The sequence below is a fragment of the Rhincodon typus genome, chromosome 1 (assembly GCF_021869965.1).
Source record: "Rhincodon typus isolate 14 chromosome 1, sRhiTyp1.1, whole genome shotgun sequence".
NCBI lineage: Eukaryota > Metazoa > Chordata > Chondrichthyes > Orectolobiformes > Rhincodontidae > Rhincodon > Rhincodon typus.
In genome coordinates, this window is record NC_063332.1 from 46,891,789 (window position 1) to 46,911,765 (window position 19,977).

Below are 19,977 nucleotides of genomic sequence, written 5' to 3' on the forward strand. Positions count from 1 at the left end.
AGCAGAACACTGTGTTATCTCAGACCCCAGCATCGGCAGTTCTTGCTTTCTCCTAATTACTTTGAACTCAGGTATGTAGCCCTGTAGGGCATTCCAGGCCCACTAGTCTCACAGTCCCCTCAATAGGTTGTCAAAGTTCCAGGATTGTCCCAGCGTTTCTAGGAATTGTGGAGCAATCTCCTAATGTACACTGCTGCAAGAAACCTAGAAGAAACAGTCAGAGGAGAATTTTTAAAAAATGTGCTTTGGCTCATGCTTGCTGTGTATAAAAAGTGCCAAAGGATACATATTGTTGTTATGTGTCATGGAGACAAAAGTGCCATTTTATAATTCCAGAATTACACATATAGTGAAATATGTGTGCACATTTGGCTTGACCACTGCAGTGATGTGTTTAAATAGGAGAAAGGATCTCTCATTACAATGAATGAATCTTTAAAGAAAACATTTTCTCCCCGATAGCTGGCATTTTTGATAACATTCTCTCAGGACATGTTAAGGCAGTCTGAGGCATATTTTGCCAATGATAACTGAAAGTGTGTGCTATCCTCAGTTCACAATACCATTTCATCATTGAGACAAATAGCTGTTAATTCATTGCATGCTTGGTTGCGACTCATTATTTGAAACTGAACAACTGTTGCGTTTGCGTAAGGTTTTACCAGTTACTGTGGACATATTCCAGGATGTTACATCCCATGCATGACATCCTGCCTCCAAACTCCCCCATCCCCAATAACTGAAGTTTTTCAAAAAGTTATAAAGTAAATTATTTTCTTTTTAATTTTCCCATGAATTTTTCCACTGCTTGTCACATAGCAGTATCTATAAAATTTGTACTTAATTTCTGGAGACTCTAGGACACCCCTGGAGAGTTGGCAAATATAAGGTACCTGTAAATATCAGTACTTTCACAGCATTAACTTAAAAATAATAGTAATGTGGTTTGTCATGGCCAGAGTATCTTAACAAAATGTAAATGGCTGGCATACAAATCTGAAGGTTAGTTGATTCATTTTTGTCCACTTCTTTTCCAACAAGGAATGGACTCCCACAGTTTGTTGGAAATATGCTGATGATACCTTTGTCCCAATATTGGTCAAGCCCATTTCTTGGACCCCATCATGGCTCTGCCAATTTTCTGTCATTAGTCTCATAAGTGATGGGCCAGAGTTCAATGCTTCATAGGCTTATAATGAAACCCTGTTCACTCGGCATTCTGTGAATATGGATCCCTGCAGTTTTTGTTATTAATTTCTACTAGGCTTCCAGAAGGGATACAGCAAGATATTACATCGGATGTCGAATGCAGAAATGAGTCATTTGATCCATCTTGTCCATATTCCAGTGGAATATGAGGGGTATGAGTTGGCATGGGGATATAAAGGAGTCTCAAAGTGGAGTCAGCATTCTAGCCAGTCCACCTCAGCCCATGCCTGCCTCTGTGACTGCCTAGGATCTGCTCCCTGAGGGGGGTCCAACTCCATCTAATACCCATCATAATTGACCATGCATCCCCATGGTCGTCAAAATGGAAGGAAGGTAGGGAAGTTTTCTAAAATTTAAGATATGATGAGTAAGTAGGTGTAAGATGAGTATCTGGATTTTTTTCAATGAAATAAGGAACTTCCTTCCCTGATCCGTCTTGCAAAATGCAAATTAAAGCTATGTCTTTTTGACCATAGTTGAGCTCAGTGAGCCTGGTCTAGGTCATGGGGAGGGGAAAAGAACCATAGGGCTTTAATTTACCTTCTGAATTCTGTGACCCGTTGCAAATTATTTGTGTGTGAACAATGGGTAGGAACATAGTTGACTTTGGCTTTAATGTCCTCTACTGTCAAACCACTGTAGCATTCAGTTAGCTTCCAGTTTAAGAGAGGCTAATTGGATGATCACGTTGATCTCTGCTGGCACCCGTGAAACGATACTGTAGCCTGAGTGAGTGTAGCAGATGTAGAAATAAGAAAGGTCTAAAACAGAGGAAGTAAATACTGGAACTTTACAAGATGGAGAATCTAAAATCATTTACTTTGAATTTTCAGTCATTGAAGGGGAATTTGTATTGATTATCAACGAGGCTTTGATGCATCGTTACCTAATATAACGAGAGAAAAATAATTGAATAAGAAATTCTAAGCCGATCAGATGTGCTTTGCGAAGGTGATGGCCTAAAAATAAACCGCTCTTGCTGATAAAATTTTAATTCTGAGTCTATGAAGTCTCACCACATGATGAATTCATTTGTATCCATGCCAAATAACCTGATGTCAGGAAGTGAATAGTTAAGGTGACTCCTGTGTGCTTGTTAAATATAGTAGGATAATCTAGAAGCTAATAGACTTTTATGCTCAGAGGGAGAGCTGAGAAACATATGGCTTTGTATGTTAAATTGAGGAAGTTAATTTGCTTTCATGTTTCTTCATCCCAATATTTGGAAAATAAATACTGAGATTTACCTCTTCAGTGTAGGGTTCCATTGGCAGAGATGAGAAAAGACATCCATTGATCCCTCCAAATTTGCCCCATCTCAAAGCACGTAGTTGTCCATCTTGTGTGTCTGATGGACTCTTAGTGGGATTCCTACCATCTGAAGGAAGAACCTGACTGCAAGGATGTAAAATCTTACTGCACAGTGACCTTAGAGGGGAACCTACAGCCCTGCCTAAAATGGAATGGCAGCAATTGGAATTCTCAGTTGATACCAAAGGCCAAGACAGACATGTGTGGATCTGGCTTAGAGTGAGAAGGTGCACCTCCCAGTTCCTTTACCTCCACCAGGAGAATATTGTCGTTTATCAAATCCAATCACCACCTTCTATATGGCAGCACAAGTAAATAACAACACAAGGTGCAAGCTGGAAGAACTGCATCTCTTTTTCTGCTTGGGAACCCTGCAGCCTTCAGAACTGAATATTGAGTTCAATAATTTTAGGGCCTAAGCATTTTCTCCCTGTCATTACCCCAGTCCCACACATCAGGCTTTGTCGTCATATGAACTGCTACCATATAACCCATTGCCAGCCATTAACGGTCTCTACTAGCAGCTTTGATCCTGCAGGCTGACCTTTACCCAGTCCTTTGTTTGTCCAACTGTTTTTCTGTCTCTTTGGGCTCCATCTCCAACTCTTGTTTATTCTTCCCTCCCTCCCCATCTTCAGCACAGAAACCAACTTTTTCCTAGCTCCAGTCAGCTCTGAAGAAGGGTCACTGGACCGAAACATTAACTCTCCTTTCTCTCCACAGATGCTGCCAATCCTAAGATTTTCCAGCAATGTCTGTTTATGTTTCAGACCTTTCAACTTCCTCAGCTTTGAACGGACATTTTCCCTCATACTTGCATCGTTTTGTGTTAGTTTGTTTATTTTTTGAAAGGGGCCTGATTATTGGGTTTATATGGAACTTTGGTAAAACTAAATCAGCTAAACCTTACCTACAAAGGGACTAGAAATAGCACTGTAATTGAAACATCGACGCAGCCAATACATTAATGGGGAAGGGGGGGTTGGGTGGCGAATTATCTGTATTTTGTTTTTCATAAACTATCATGCTGCTTGTCAAGTTAATGATGGAATTTGATATAAAGCACCTGAATATGATATTTCATGATTTTAATCTTGTAAGAGAAAAGAAACCCATATCAACAATATATCATCCAGTACCTTAGCCAGGTTACTATGTATAACCTCTATTGTTCAATCAACCTGGCAATAGTTGAGGACAATTGGCTCCAGGTTAGCAAAGAGGCAATTTCAGAACTTATGCCATCTGCTGCAAGGACACAAATAGTCAAACTGCAATGTAGAACTGCCATTGGCAATCAATATGCAAGCAGGGTGAGTTAATTAGGCAGTGCTGAAATTTTGTTTCCCTAATAGCAGCTTCAAATTTAGAGATTAACTCTGTAGTGTCTGCAGCTATTTTCTACTTGTAATACATTTACATGCCATGAGTATTTATTACAATAAAACTTTTTATAACTTTTCATGATAATGTCAGCTGTGTACAAAAGTATTAAGGCAGGCAGTTCATGTTTGTTTAGGGGTGACATGCATTGTCAGTGTTGGGCTCATATGTCCTGAGGTTAACATTTTTCTTATCGTGTTCTGCTATACATGGGAAGGCAGACGGAGATGGCAACTTACACGGATGTTGGGACCAACAAGGGCTAATAAGTGGTGAGGGGCTAGGGTGAGTGAGAAGTGGGATCAGGAGAATTAGAGAATGGAAGAAGGATGGATGAATGGACACAGGGTGGGCTCAGGGACATGGAGGTTGTGGTGATTAGTTGGAACAGTCAAGGTAAGAAAATGAAATGCGTAAAGGATTGTGATAATAATGTTCAAATGTAAATCCATCTCAGATTGTTGTCTGGCAGATTCCTTACAGGGCTTTGAGTTCATTTGCAACATTTCAATTATCCCTGCTGAAAGTGAGCTTCAACAGTGTCCTTTACAATGTATAGAAAGGAGTCTGCAAGTCCAGCTATGTCCTATAGAGTGGAGTGTACATCCAGTGAATGTTCAATAAATGATGAGCAAGGGGCTCTTGTGATGCAATGGTAGTGTCCCTACCCCTGGAATGGGGGAGCTGAGTTCATGTCCCTCCTGCTCCAGAGGTGTGTAATAACTACTCTGAACAGGTTAATTAGAAAAAATAGGTTAAGAAAAAATTTATGAGCACAAAAACAATGTTTCTTCCACCATTAATGAAATGCCCAAGTCCACAGTAACCATCAATCATGAAGGAGCAAGTTACTGCAGATGTTGGAATCTGAACTGAAAACAAAAAGTGCTGGAGACCACGGCACTTCAGGCAGCATCCACGAACAAAAAGCATGTTAACGTTTCGAGTCTTATCTAGGCTCAAAATGTTAACTTGCTTTCTCTCCATGGATGCTGCCTGTCCTGCTGTGAACTCCAGCACTTTTTGTTTCCAGTCTATCAGTCATGAGGTGTGTCAGTCCATTTAGTTCTATGACTAAACTAGTCTCAACAAACAACCACGATACACACATGAATAATTTGGAACAAATATAATGTGAAACATTCACAAGTGAAATTTAAATTTGAAAAGCACCATCCCACCTTTGTGCTCTCGGCAAGTCTTGTCAGTGCTATGGAGTTGGTCAGTAAAATTATGGCTATGATGTAGAACCTCCCTGTCCATTTAGGAAGCTCTTTGATAGCCTGCTCAGAGCTGTAACGCTTTCAACTGACAGTGGACTTCACATGAACTGGACGTTGAGCTGAAGTGTCTCCCCAACCAACTACTGCACCTGCCTCTGGTGCGCATTGCTAGCACTTTAAATTTGAATTGGAATTTCTTGGAAATCTGAAAAAATCAAGTAAGCCGGCTATTTCCTGTTCCACTGTTGGGAATGGCACAGTATGGTTAAAATTCCATTCACTACTTTTCAGCTGTTGATTATTTTGATGTATTATGTTCAACCTTTACAATCAAAGCATTTTAAATATGGAGAGCTTACATTGATACTCCTCAATTTAAATGATGCTGTCACACTTATAAACATTGCAAATCTTGTAATGACAATATTTATTATAAAAAGAATTTTCCCACATTCTGAGATTCCCCATTTTGGCTGCTTGTTCACAAATAGGAAATTCTACTTTCCAATTAAATTGCTGCTTGGAATAGCTCTTTAGAAAGATGAATTGATCATTTCTCCCTAGATAATAAAATTAGACTTTACTTAAATTTGCTAACTTTGCAATGTTTCTACTTAAAAATGTAGCATATAATAAAATGCTTGTTTAAATACTCTACACCTTGACTCCTAACATTTTATATGAAGAGAGTAAAATAGCAAAAAACAGATGTTTAATCTCAATGGAATACTGGTCTCATTTATCAAGATGTACTGTATCAGATCAAAAAGATCCCCAGTATATTTTCTGTCAAAAATACTGGCACATTGTAAGTCATGTTAAAGTCATTTACCAATGGCTGAATTCTGTGCTTATTTGGTTAAATCTGAGTTGCATCAAGGTTTTTGGAGTGTTTTTGCCATGAGGCCTAGCAACTTTTGTCGCGACATTAATTACCTACCGTACCCCATAGCGTGTCTCCCATCCAATTCCGACTCCCTCCTACCACACTGTGTTCCCAGAATAATTCATCATTCCACAGATATCCCAGAATTCACCAGCATTTCTTGTCCCTGCACCATCTTTAAAAGCTTGACGTGCACCAGGACAAGCACTTTCAAGTCTGAGATTGCCCTCACAGTTCCTGGCATTTGCCCCAGACATAGCAGACTTGGGGGTATTGGCTCCCCGGTGAGTAGACAGGGACCTGGAGGTCCTGTTGGATGGGATGGTGCAAAGACATGATTCCTAGAACGTAGAACAGTACAGCACAGTACAGGCCCTTCGGCCCATGATGTTAGGCCAAATTATTATCCTACTAAGATCAAACTACCCTGAATACCTTACATTTTACTATCCTCCATGTGCCTATCCAAGAGTCACTTAAAAGTCTCTAAAGTATCTGACTCCACTACCACTGCCGGCAGCGCATTCCACACGCCCACCACTCTCTGTCTAAAGAACCTACCTCTGACACCTCCCCTATACCTTCCTCCAATCACCTTAAAATTATGACCCTCGTAATAGTCATTTCCACCCTGGGAAAAAGTCTCTGACTATCCACTCTATGTATGCCTCTCATCATCTTGCACACCTCCTATCAAGTCACCTCTCATCCTTCTTCGCTCCAGTGAAAAAATCCCTAGCTCCCTCAACCTTTCCTCATAAGACCTACCCTCCAGCCCAGGCAGCATCCTGGTAAATCTCCTCTGCACCCTCTCTAAAGCTTCCACATCCTTCCTATAATGAGGTGACCAGAACTGAACGCAATATTCCAAGTGTGGTCTAACCAGAGTTTTATAGAGCTACAACATAAACTTGCGGCTCTTAAACTCAATTCCCCTGCCAATGAAAGCCAACACCATGCGCCTTCTTTACAACCCTAGCAACTTGGGTAGCAACTTTGAGGGATCTATGGACGTGGACCCCAAGATCCCTCTGTTCCTCCACACTGCCGAGAATCCTGCCATTAACCCTGTATTCTGCATTCAAATTCGACCTTCCAAAATGAATCACTTCACACTTTTCTGGGTTGAGTTCCATCTGCCACTTCTTTGCCCAGCTCTGCATCCTGTCAATGTCCCGTTGCAACCTACAATAGCCGTCCACGCTGTCCACAACTCCACCAACCTTCGTGTCATCGGCAAACTTACTAACCCACCCTTCCACTTCCTCGACCAAGTCATTTATAAAGATCACAAAGAGCAGAGGTCCCTGAGGAACACCATTGGTCACCGAGCTCCAGGCTGAATACTTTCCATCTACTACCACCCTCTGTCTTCTGTTGGACAGCCAGTTTTGTATCCAGACAGCCAAATTTTCCTGAATCCCATGCCTCCTTCCTTTCTGAATGAGCTTATCATGTGGAACCTTATCAAATGCCTTGCTAAAATCCATATTCACCACATCCACTGCTCTACCTTCATCAATGTGTTTTGTCACATCCTCAAAAGAATTCACTAAGGCTTGTGAGGCATGACTTGCCCCTCACAAAGCCATGTTGACTATTTCTAATAAAACTGTGCTTTTCCAAATAATCATAAATACTATCTCTCAGAATACTGTCCAATAATTTGCCCACCACAGACGTAAGACTGACCCAGAATTATCCCTATTCCCTTTTTTGAACAAGGGAATGACATTTGCCACCCTCCAAACATCTGGTACTACTCCAGTGGACAGTGAGGATGCAAAGATCATTGCCAAAGGGGTAGCAATCTCTCCCCTCGCTTCCTGTAGTCACCTTGGGTATATCCCGTCTGGGCTAAGGGATATCTATCCTCATGTTTTTCAAAATTTCTAGTTCATCCTCCTTCCTAACAGCAAGTGGGGTCCTTCCTCCCCCAGGACCAGCAGTGGATGGCGTAGCACCAAACTGTGCCAGCTTGGTCTGAGGTTGCCATCCAGGTTAAAGCAGTCTTAGCCATCTGATGGAATGCACAGCAGTGTAAGAAAAAGACCTTTGCTAGCACAAGTACCACCATCTTCTCTCCACTACTTCATACTCCCTATATCCTGGCTGCTGTAGCCATCTCCCACTAAGGCTCATGCTCTACCACTTCTAGTATCACCAGCAACATCTTTCCTCCCTCACTGTTTCCCACCCAACCCCGATACCACTAACCCTGCAAGGCGTCTGCACTGCCTACTTGCTCGCTTGGAATTCCTCACCACCTGCACCAAAAATAAGAGCGGTGCCATCCACTTCCATCTCCCTTAATACCTGCCCCTGTCTCATTCCATAAGGCAAACAGCCCAGAATAGGGCAGAAAGAGTCAAAACGGGTGGTGGGCTCTCCAACATTCAGCTCCTTACTCCTGATGTGGCCAGCATCCTGACTCTAACCATCTTGAGTGGCTGACTGACTGACTGATTCTGAGTCCCTGGAGCAAGCAAGAATTTTCCAGGTACCTCTGCCGACTTCAATATTGAGTTTGTTTGGTGAGTTTGGTAAGGTGGAAAACTGAATATTAATGAGGTAAGCTGGGCCGTCAATAAGGGATTTAACAAATAATATTCCCCACCATTTAGCAGCTCACCATCATCTAGCAAGAAACTTTCCAAGTTGTTTATGAAAAAGCATAGGAGATGGAGCAAGATGCTCATTACATTGAGGTTGGTCTCACCAAACCTCTCTCCTGAGCCTGCTACACATATTGCACAGCCCTCATAACCCGACCCCTATAAGATTCCAATCAACTCTTCTTTGATTAGGAAACCTAGCTGCATTATTGCCGTTACTTCCAAAAGTTTAATGTGCCTGAACTCCAATCTATCATGCATATAGTATCAAGGAATCAGACAGAAAGCCAGTTAGAAAATCTACTTCTTTCAGAATTTTATATTTGCATTAATTTTTTAGATGAATAAGTGGTCTTCTGCAACCAGCAACTAAACTTAAAAGCAGAAGTATCTTATTCTTCTGGCTTTCCCTGTCTTCAGTCCTGTCTCAATCTCTGTCCTCAGTTTTACTGCATTATAGTTTTATTTCCCTATTATTTGATACATTAGCTGTATGGTTCACTAAAGAAACCTTCAATGGGACTAGAGTCTAGAAGAATATACCTGTCTCATGGATTTACACAACAGCTTTCCATCTCATTAGATGATGATTTGTACCATGGTGGTAAACTGTGTTTAGTATCACCCATGTGGCTCAGGAGTCCTACTGGCACAGCTGTCTCTGCTGTGTTTGTTGTAGAGGAAAACAGAGAAGAGTCATGTTTTACTGGACTTCATTTTCTCTGGGTTTGCTTCTCATGCAGCTGAGCTTTTCATTTTTGGTCACCCTTTCCATTGCTCTTCCAAACAGTCATCCTCCAAAAGTCATGGTCAATAAACCCAACCACACCCCCTTCCTCAGCTGTTAGTGTCAACTTCTGCTATTTTCATATCTCACTTGAACTGGACAATTTGTATAAGGTAAGAGAAAAGACTGAACCAACGCCGTCTTCACTGTCTGCGACATATCTTTAGAATCTCTTTGCAGGACAAGATCACCAGTTCAGAATTCCTGGAGGATGCACATGCCATGAGCATACACTTATTGTTAAAACAATGATACCTGCTCTTTAAAAACCGAAAGAACTGCTGTAAATCAGGAACAAAAACAAAGTTGCTGGAAAAGCTCAGCAGGTCTGGTAGCACCTGTGAAAGAAAAAACAGAGTCAACGTTTCGCATCCGGTGACCCTTCCTCGGAACCCTCAGAGGAGCGGTCACCGGACCCGAAATGTTAACACTGTTTTTTTCCTTCACAGATGCTGCCAGACCTGCTGAACTTTTCCAGCAACTTTGTATTTTTGGCCAACGATACCTGCACTGCCTTGGTCATACTGATTGGATGAATGGTGGCCACATACCAAAAGCCTTCTGTCCAGTGAACTAGCCTCTGGGTCTCAGTCTCCAGGATGTGCACATTTTCTTTGGTCATCATCTGTGGGTGAGGCCTAAAAATGGCAGACATTAACACTGACGCACAATATATTTGTTCTTTAAAAGAAACATTGCAATGGATAATTATTAATTGTCAACACTCTTATTTAATTCCCCTTCCTCCAGAGGGAAGGTTGCCAAATTTGGAAGATGCACATGGTGAAAGGCTCAGACGGACTTGGTATTCAGATTACAGGAGGTCGGGGATCCAAACGTTCACCCCATGGCATCATTGTTACATATGTTGAAGAAGGAGGAGCAGCGCAAAGGTAAGCTTTAGTACCAGGACAATAGCAAATATGTCACTGTACTTGACAAAATTAACCAATGTTACTTAGTAGTTAACTGCTCTGAAACATACATGAAATAATCAAGAAATGCAAATCAAGGCTTGTTTACATTTTTATTAGAGTTCGTTTGGTTAAATAATTTTGACACAAAAACAGAAATTGCTGTAAAAGCCCAGTATGTCTGGCAGCATCTTGTGGAGAGAAATCAGAGTTAATGTTTCGGGTCCAGTCACCTTTCTCAGACCCTGACTCAGGAAGGGTCACTGGACCCAAAATGTTAACTCTGATTTCTTTTCACAGATGCTGCCAGACCTGCTGAGCTTTTACAGCAATTTCTGTTTTTGTTTCTGATTTACAGCATCCGCAGCTGTTTCAGTTTTTAAATGATTTTGACACCTCCCAAATTTTATCAGTTGGGAGGAGAGGGTGATGATAAAATAGTAAGAATTGTGTCAGGACAACTCCCTGATGCATTGCTGCTACCAGAGTGAGAGGACTGAATGCAGCATGGGGGGCCTGGTTGATGGAGGCAGGTGGACGATGAAGATAGTTAAAGGCCCTGGTAGGGATCATTTTACCGGGCCACTGGTGTTTTGCAGGCAACATAGTGAACCCCATCAGATTGAAAAATTGCCACTCTAATAGAGGCAGCCTCCCTGTAACTCCAGGAACCATCAAAGCAGAGACTGAACTTCCCAATGAGGAGGACTGAATTAATCAATATGTTGAAATAAAAATAATGCAAGATCATTGTTGACAGAAATGCACTCTGAATAGTCCTGACGTGTTATATCCTTTTATTGCTTTGGAAACAAAATAGATCAAACTTTATAAACTTTGCTACAGTAGTTAAGTATCTACAAAGAATTATGTGTCTTTCAGAATGGTCATGATATAAACCTGATGAAGATAATTTCTAAGATAACAAGGTGTAGAGCTGGATGAACACAGCAGGCCAAGCAGCATCATAGGAGCAGGAAGGCTGACGTTTTGGGCCTCGACCCTTCGTTTAATTGACATGTTTTCCACATTATCAGACCATAGCTTCACGCAGGGCTATCAGAATACACAAGCTACATAGTCGGGTATAATCAGAATTTAGGACCGGGAAGGTACTGCCTGCTATCCCATTGAAGTCCCCATATGAGTTTTCTGTTCAACCCCTAGCCTGCTGAATTTCTTCTGCTTTTTCAAAAACTTACCCATCCAAACTCCTGATGCACATTCTTCAGCAGTAACTGTATCTTCTGGTAATGCTACTGAAATTTCAGGTCTGTCAGACCTCTTGTTGAGGTGGCAGCATGTTGATCCTGCTTACTATAACTGAGTGGAGGACTAGCAGCTGGCTAATTTACAGGCCAAACCAGTCCCTGCTAGCAAAGGTGGACTTGGGAACTACTTTCTACTTCACTGTGGGAGGTCAGTGGTCCGGTCCAATGGGTCGGGTTGGGTCAGGTTAGGTTAGGTGGGGAAGTCAAGAGATCAGGGAATGAGGGTCATCGGGTGGTGAACTTGGATTAGATTAGGTTGGGGGCGCAGCCACAAGGAAGTCTGAGTTCAGGGGCGAGTTGTCAGCTAGTGAAGTCAGGTTTGTTTGGATAGAAGGAATTGGGAATCAGTATCAGGGTTCTGGGATTGGACAAGTTGTTTGATGAAGGGAGCTGGGGATGCCATAGTGTCGAGAGGAGCTGAGGGTTATTGCTGGCTATGGGGGGGCGGGGGAGGGGTGGGGACTTGGGCATATTGAGATTTAGGGGTGGGTAGGTCAGTGAGAATCTAGGGTGTCATGGGAAGTTTTCAGAGTGGGCCCATGGTAGAATTTAGTGTTCATGAGGGTAAGCCAGCAGGGGGTTAATTGTATAGTTGCCCAAGAATTGGATCAGGACTTTTCCGTCTATATTTTCCTGAGTAACTGTGCAGATAAGTATATCATATTGCCCAAAGACAATTTCAAAGAGTCTTGGAGAGCTGGGAGACTTGCCCATTGGAAGTTGAAACTTCTAGGCAATTCCTGTCGAGTCACTGCATTGGGACTTCTGTGGCATCTCAACCCGTATCTTGGGGACGTACATTCAGGATCCAGAGGTCTAGGCCCATTTTTTCAACCAATTAATAGTGCTAGATTAAAAGGAAGAAAGTTTTCATATTTAAAAAGCACCAATCATAATTGCAGTCTATCACAAAGCCTTTCACAAGCAAAGGGAGCCTTTGAAGTAGTTGCCATTATTATAGGGAAAAAAATGTGCTATCTTATTTGTGGTTAGCAAATCCTGCAAATCACAATGAGGTATCTAAGCAGATAACCTGTTTTAGTGATGTTAGCTGAGGGGTAAATGATGCCCGGAATCTTTATTAGTGTCATTGGACCCTTTTTATTTACCAGTTAAACTTCTCATTGAAAATACATCACCTTTGATAGTTCAGCAACTCCCACAGTATTAGCACTGCAGTGTTAGCCTGAATTAGATGATAATATTGTTAGTATCTTTTCCCTTTAAGGTTTGCAGCTCACTGTGGTCTTGACTGTTTGCTGAGCTCCAGGAGTTAAACGGTAGATTATTTAATTGGATTGTAGTTATGAATTACAATCCAGAAAGCCACACTGCCCTTCAGTTCAAACAGGAAATCCTTTAATAAGCTTGCATTGACCTCTGTGAAACGCGTGTCCTTTTCTTGGCAGTAAAACAAACAGCAACATGGAAGTCATAACTAAGACTTTAAGTAACTAACTGGTTTTTGAAACACAAGTATCCAATTAATGGGGTGAAACAGGAGCACATCCAGAGGAAATAGTTCTTGGAGCCAGACAATAAATAACGCTCAATCCAGAATGTTGGCAACTTTAGAACCGTTGCCAAAAGTGGTTCTAATGCTGTGCGTCAAACCACTTCAGTTTATACTAATACTCAGTCTTCCTAATGTCGTCTTGTTGCTGTTGGCACCTCTGCTATCTTATGACTATCAGTTGCTTCTGGTTTGACACAGTCATAAATTCTAGTTTATATCCAACTGTATTGGTAGTGTAACCTGGTAACCTGGATAATGGTAGGAACAACACCAAGTGCTGTCAATGATGGGACTGACAATAGAACACATGGCAAATGAATCAAATTATCTTTATCTTTATTAGTCTGATACCATTATCATTCTAAAAAGTATGTGTTAGATTGCAGATGTTTAATTAGATAGAAACTGTTAAAAACAAACTGTAATCTAATTTGTTTTAGTAGCCGTAAGTAGGTATAATGTATCTGAATTTTCCAGTTAGCTTTTTTAAAATTCATTCATGGGATGTGAGCATATCTGCTTATGCAAGCATTCATTTCTGTCAGTTGGCATTGTTATATTTCATAAGATTGATTAATTGGATGCACATAAAAAATGCAATTCAGATATACGTACTTCAGAATTAGGGGCAGGGGTTAGGTCATTTGGTCTCTCAAACCTACTTTGCCATTCAATAAGATCATGGCCATAATTCCACATTCTGACCTACCTTTGATAACCTTTGACTGTGAACATCTGAAAGTCCTTGACTTAAATGTTAGCTTCTCAACTAAAAAATGATTCATTTCTTTTCAGTCCCTTATATCTCACTGAGCACTTACAGAAAGTAAGAGAATGCAATGAGAACGCAGCCATATAACCAGGCTTGGCAAACGGAAGAGCTCTATTAAAATTATTGTTGTTTGGAACCATTTTAATTTAAGGATGAACATTATGTGAATATGCAAATCTGTCAGATTTGCAGACCTAATGTGGATGGTCTCCTCAATGTGTTTGTGCATTTGTCCATATATCTTCATTTACATCCTGGTCTCAACCAGTTTTCTGGGACTTGATTCATTGCAAATGCATAATGGATTAGTAGTCAGATTCCCACTCTGAGGAGGAAGCCTAGCAGTATATGTGAAAATGCATTGGTGATGCAGCAGCAGAAGAGATGATGAGAGCAGAAATGCCTAGGTAGAAGGCACCTGCTGAAGGTTTCATATGAGAATGAATTCATTCAGTAGCTAAGTGTCAATGGATTCACGGTCATCATTAGATTCTTAATTCCAGACATTTATTGAATTCAAATTCTACTGTCTGCCATGGCGGGATTGGAACCCAGGTCCCCAGAACACTATCTGGATCTCTGGGTTAACAGTCCAGTGATAATATCACTAGGCCATCATCTCTGCAGTGCTCCCTCAACAACAGGACTGCTTCCCCTGATGCAAGTCCACTTCTTGATCTCTACACCCTCCCAATGTAATCTGTTTCCCTTCTCATGATTGGACTACACTCAGCAATCACTCCTCTTAAATTTCATCTGTGCACAAAGGTCTTTTTTTTTCCTATCTTCCTGATGCTCTGCAATTCAGCAATCACTCCTCTTAAATTTCATCTCTGCACAACGGTCTTTTTTTTCCTATCTTCCAGATCTTCTGCAATCATCTTCCAACGCTCCATGTCATGTTGCATGCACCACCTGTTCAAAATAAAAATTGCCATTTACTAGAATTCATTCCCTCGGCTGGGAAATCCCACCAAAATAAATGGCCCTAAAAACTATGAAACATTATATTGTTATGACCAAACCTCCTCAAGATGTATTCAGAAGATAGCTTAGACCCCAACTTTTTCTTATTTTTAAAGGCAAGTGTAAAGCATTGTGTTTCCAATGAAATTCGATTGGTCAAACTACTGGGCTTGAAGCAAAACTCACTTTGTTCTTAGACTATAGTTAAAATACAAACAAAAGGAAGAAGAATTGGAATAACTTAACTCTATTGGAAAACTTAACAGAATAATAGATTATTTAACTACTAAGCGGCAACTGTTCCAATAAAATAACATCCCATAAACATACCCTTGGCAAAGGCAAATTGTCTCACATGCACTTCTCCAGTCCAGGAGGAAAGAACATCAAGAGAAAACTCAGAGAGAACTGAAATATTTTGCTATAGCAGGGAGAGATGTATAGCAGCTTCCAAACCCCAACAGTTACTGAAAATTAAACTAAGATGCTGTTTCTTTGGGAGCTTGACCCCACCCCTTCATGCAGGTTGTATTCTTCCAACTTTTAAAAAGAGCCCCAAGGCCCCACAAGTTGTTTACTCTATTGGCTTAGAACAGAAGGCTTGACAACTCTGTCTCAGCCTCTCTTCATAAAAGAAACAGGACAAAGTGCACCTCTTGAAGCCATAGTATCATCATAATATCCCCTTCACACTCAATTGAAATTATGCATGCTCTAATTAGAGTACCAAAGAAGGGAAAGATGCACGTCCAACCTAAGAGAGCCTATACTCTTGATGGAACCATGTTGACCATGGGACAGAAACTCAGTTCAAACAAGATTACTCCCCAGATATTGAGGAAGTAATCTCAACCTGAGTGTGCATCTCCACTCCCCATTCACTTACCAGACCCCAGATCAACTCTCCAGCTAAAAAATTAATATTCTAAATAAAATCATCTCTAACACTTGTCTGCAACAACAGATGGCATCCAGTCAGCAGGCAACATTTTTGGGGAGTACATGTGAAGTGCTAAGTGTAATGCTGTAATTTCAGTATTATTCACACCATTCCATTTAAAGCAAAGGGTTCCAAAAAGTAAAGCTGATGCATTGGAATTTTCAAGATTTAGTGAATGAATCTAAACCAATCAGATTTTGGTGAATCTGGATTGTGTAATCAGTTCAATGATCATTGTTATACAATTTTCACACCTCAGCATGTCCAAAAAAATATGCTGAAGTAATGTAATTTTGTAATGTCAGCATGTTATGCATGATGTCTACTCTTTAAAAGTTATTGTCCAGCCTGATCACTTGTTTAGTGGTTTTCCCCTATTCTTCTACCAGGGATGGAAGACTGAAATCTGGTGATGAGCTGCTAATGATTAATGGACAGTCACTGGTTGGACTCTCTCACCAAGAGGCAGTGGCACTACTTCGATCAGCAGCAGGACTTGTACAGCTGGTTGTTGCAAGCAGGGTAGGTGCTCCTTTTTACGTGAAAGTTTTTGTTTTAGTTTTCTGCCCTTTTCTGTATGACCAAAAGCATGAATCTAAGTGTAGCAGATGTTGAGCAGAATTTAACTTTAACCCTGGAACTTGTTGGAAAATCCCATGTTGCTTCTTTCTTGAAGGACCTATACAATAACCAGGCAGTAAGCAGTTAGCTGGACACTATCAGGCCTCCCATGCAAACAATGCTCAGTAGGGTGGCCAATCAGAAGGTCAAGGGCAGAAGACAGATGGGAACAACTCCATCTGCAAGTTCTTCTCCAAGCTACACACTAACCTGATTTGGAAATATTTTGATGGCCCTTCCTGTCGCTGGGTCAAAATCCTGGTAGTGCTTTCAGTCATTTGGATCTGAAAGGGTTAATACACATTGAGTGCCATAAGCACCACCCACTATGATACTGCCATGAGGACTAGTGGAGAGAGTAACTCAGGATCTTGAAGGAGTGTTACCTTAGACCTAACAGTCTCTAATAATATATACGATATCTTTGTAATGCCTAAATTGTTGCAGAAATGCACCTGTATCTTGTTTATTACAAGAGATGTTTCTAGTTAGATCAAAAAGTGACTATACTTATCCCTAGTAGACCCCACAGATACTTGAGGGATGGATTGGAGACAGCACAGAAAATATGGTGGCAGCATTAGATCTGAAGATTTGTTTTAGCTTCATGATAAAACAGTAATCTGCAAAGGAAATCTCAATGGGATTTGAAGACTGACCTTCCTACTGATATAGCCTTATAAGCATTGCTGGGAAGCTCATCAGTAGAGATCTGATGAGCCCAAGAGGAGGATACCTTGTGGCAACATTGAAGCGTAGTTCGAAGAATGCTAATATATTTCAGACTTGATAAGAAATGCTGGAAGAAATCTGCAGATCCAAGATGACTATAGAAAAACATCAGAGTTAGACATCAGTGCAAGTGTCACGTTATCATATAGCAAGCTTTGGTTGAGAAAACACTCTTTACAGCTAACAGAAGTATGACTGCTTAAGCCAGGGGCATTGCAGTCAGTAATAAAGAAATGTGATCAGCAATTCGCCAGTATAGTGACCAGCAAATACCAGCAAGCCTATATGTACTTCACAACCAAGGATTCTCGATCCTGAGCAGAAAGTTGCAAATTAACCTCCATCTCGCTCAAAAGGCAGAAAAGGTTAAACTACAAAAGGTCAAGAAACAACGAATCAAAGACACAGCCAATAAACAGTATACAATCCTTGGAAAAAAATGGACAAATCTGCAAATGAATTGAGTCAGATTGCAACATGGCACAGTTAACAACTGTTTATGATACAAGACACATATTAGATGCTGAGATGACTAGGAAGAGTCAAGCTCAAGTTGAATATCTGACATTCTTTCACCTTTCAAAGAAGAATCCTCATCCACCGTTACGGATATCACATCAAGCAAGACAATCTTCAATTTCAACAACTGAAAAAGTGAACATATTGTTTTCATCACTAATGGCAAATGACAAAGTCCAAATTAATTAAAATTGAAATGATAGCTTTCTCTTCTCAAGAACCGATCTGCAGGCAATTTGAGAAGTAATGCTCACTGAAACTGATTGAAGATGTGGTGCATGGAAACATGGAAGCCACCACTAACAAGAGATGAACAATATCTCAATGATTCAGTGTATTGCAAAAAAAAAAGATTGCCAGCGGTAGCAGTGATGATGCCCTCTACGAAAGAAATGTAAGATATTCAAGTTCAGTTCACTGGTTCAGACAGAACTGCAGTACAGCTGCAAGACAATCCAAGAAAACTACCTTTTACTGAACAATCAACCATGCTTCTATGACCAAGAGAATATGTTTGTGGGGAATAATAAAATCTTCAGATTGCCTGAACTTCTAAGTTAAAGACTTGGGGATAGATGGGATAGTGGTAAATGTAATTATATCAGCTAATGTATAGACAAATATAATGAGAAATAAAGAAACTTGGAGGCAGATGTTGTATATAAGGCTGGAAGGGTTTATACTGATTAAGAGTCATAACTACCACCCACTGTGATGAGGACAGGAGAGTAACTAAGAATCTTGAAGGAGTCAGATCGAAAACCAGGCTCTCCTAACAGTCTAATCATCTATAATCTATATCACATCTCTAATACACAAATTGTTGCAGAGATGCAATGACCTATATTTTGTTTACTACAAGAGATTTCTTTAATTAGACCAGAATAATCTTTATTCAGACTAAATAATATGGGTCCTTGAAGAATGTACATTTAGAAGGTGTTAGTGGCAGCACATATAAAACTTCCTCACAACACTGTGTGTGTACCTACACTATCAGACTGCAGTGGTTCATCAAGGCAGTTAAAAAAATCTTCTTTATGGCAATCAGACATGGGTTCAAAAATGCTGGCTTAACGCCCACATCTCGTGAAAGAAAACATTTTAAAAACCTCTAGTATGAGCAAGACCACCAAGAGTTCTGGCCACTACTGGTGTGACATACAGGCCTAAGTTGTGAGTCACCACTGATTCTCATTTAGAGGTCAATCTGAGGAGGTTGGGATTTCAGGAATGGCAGGTGTTGAGAGAGCCACCATGGACAGGAACGAGGTCAACTGCAAGGGCAAAGTGGGTTGGCTTTCGGTAGTGACACCCCCTTCTCAATGCACTGTCCCTCAATTTACAGGCATTGTGCGCCTTAAAAGAATCTGCCCTACTGAGCTGTGGACAAACCCAACAAGGTTCACTGAGTCCCTCCACCTGGGAAGTCCCCTACCTGCTGCAAGGTGAATGCTAGTGGCAGTGCTATGAGGCTCATAAATGGTGTTTAAGTAGTTACTTGAGGGCTTTTGTTGAAAGTTGTTCTCTACAAGTTCTTCCTGAATGTAGACTCACCTGCAGAGAAAAAAGACAAAAGACAATGTTGTCGAGGAGAATACTGAGATATAGGCTATTAGACGAGACGGGATTGAGGTCCATAAGGAGGAGGTGTTAGCAATTCTGGAAGGTGTGAAAATAGATAAGTCCCCTGGGCCGGATGGGATTTATCCTAGGATTCTCTGGGAAGCTAGAGAGGAGATTGCAGAGCCTTTGACTTTGATCTTTATGTCGTCATTGTCTACAGGAATAGTGCCAGAAGACTGGAGACTAGCAAATGTTGTCCCCTTGTTCAAGAAGGGGAGTAGAGACAACCCTGGTAATTATAGACCAGTGAGCCTTACTTCGGTTGTGGGTAAAGTGTTGGAAAGGATTATAAGAGATAGGATTTATAATCATCTGGAAAGAAATAATTTGATTAGGGATAGTCAACATGGTTTTGTGAAGGGTAGGTCGTGCCTCACAAACCTTATTGAGTTCTCTGAGAAGGTGACCAAACAGGTGGATGAGGGTAAAGCGGTTGATGTGGTGTATATGGATTTCAGTAAAGCGTTTGATAAGGTTCCCCACGGTAGGCTATTGCAGAAAATACGGACGCATGGGATTGAGGGTGATTTAGCAGTTTGGATCAGAAATTGGCTAACTGTAAGAGGACAGAGGGTGGTGGTTGATGGGTAATGTTCATCTTGGAGTTCAGTTACTAGTGGTGTATCTCAAGGATCTGTTTTGGGGCCACTGCTGTTTGTCATTTTTATAAATGACCTGGATGAGGG

At 41.0% G+C, this 19,977-nt stretch overlaps 1 protein-coding gene across 1 annotated transcript in view; it reads left to right on the forward strand.

The window, feature by feature from the left end:
- pdzd2 (PDZ domain containing 2) overlaps positions 1-19,977 on the forward strand; it is a 163,533-nt gene that overhangs the window by 42,241 nt on the left and 101,315 nt on the right. The window contains exons 4-5 of the mRNA XM_048614884.1: positions 10,165-10,307; positions 16,183-16,315. Coding sequence (XP_048470841.1) covers positions 10,165-10,307; positions 16,183-16,315 — 276 coding nt within the window. The remainder of the gene's footprint in view (positions 1-10,164; positions 10,308-16,182; positions 16,316-19,977) is intronic.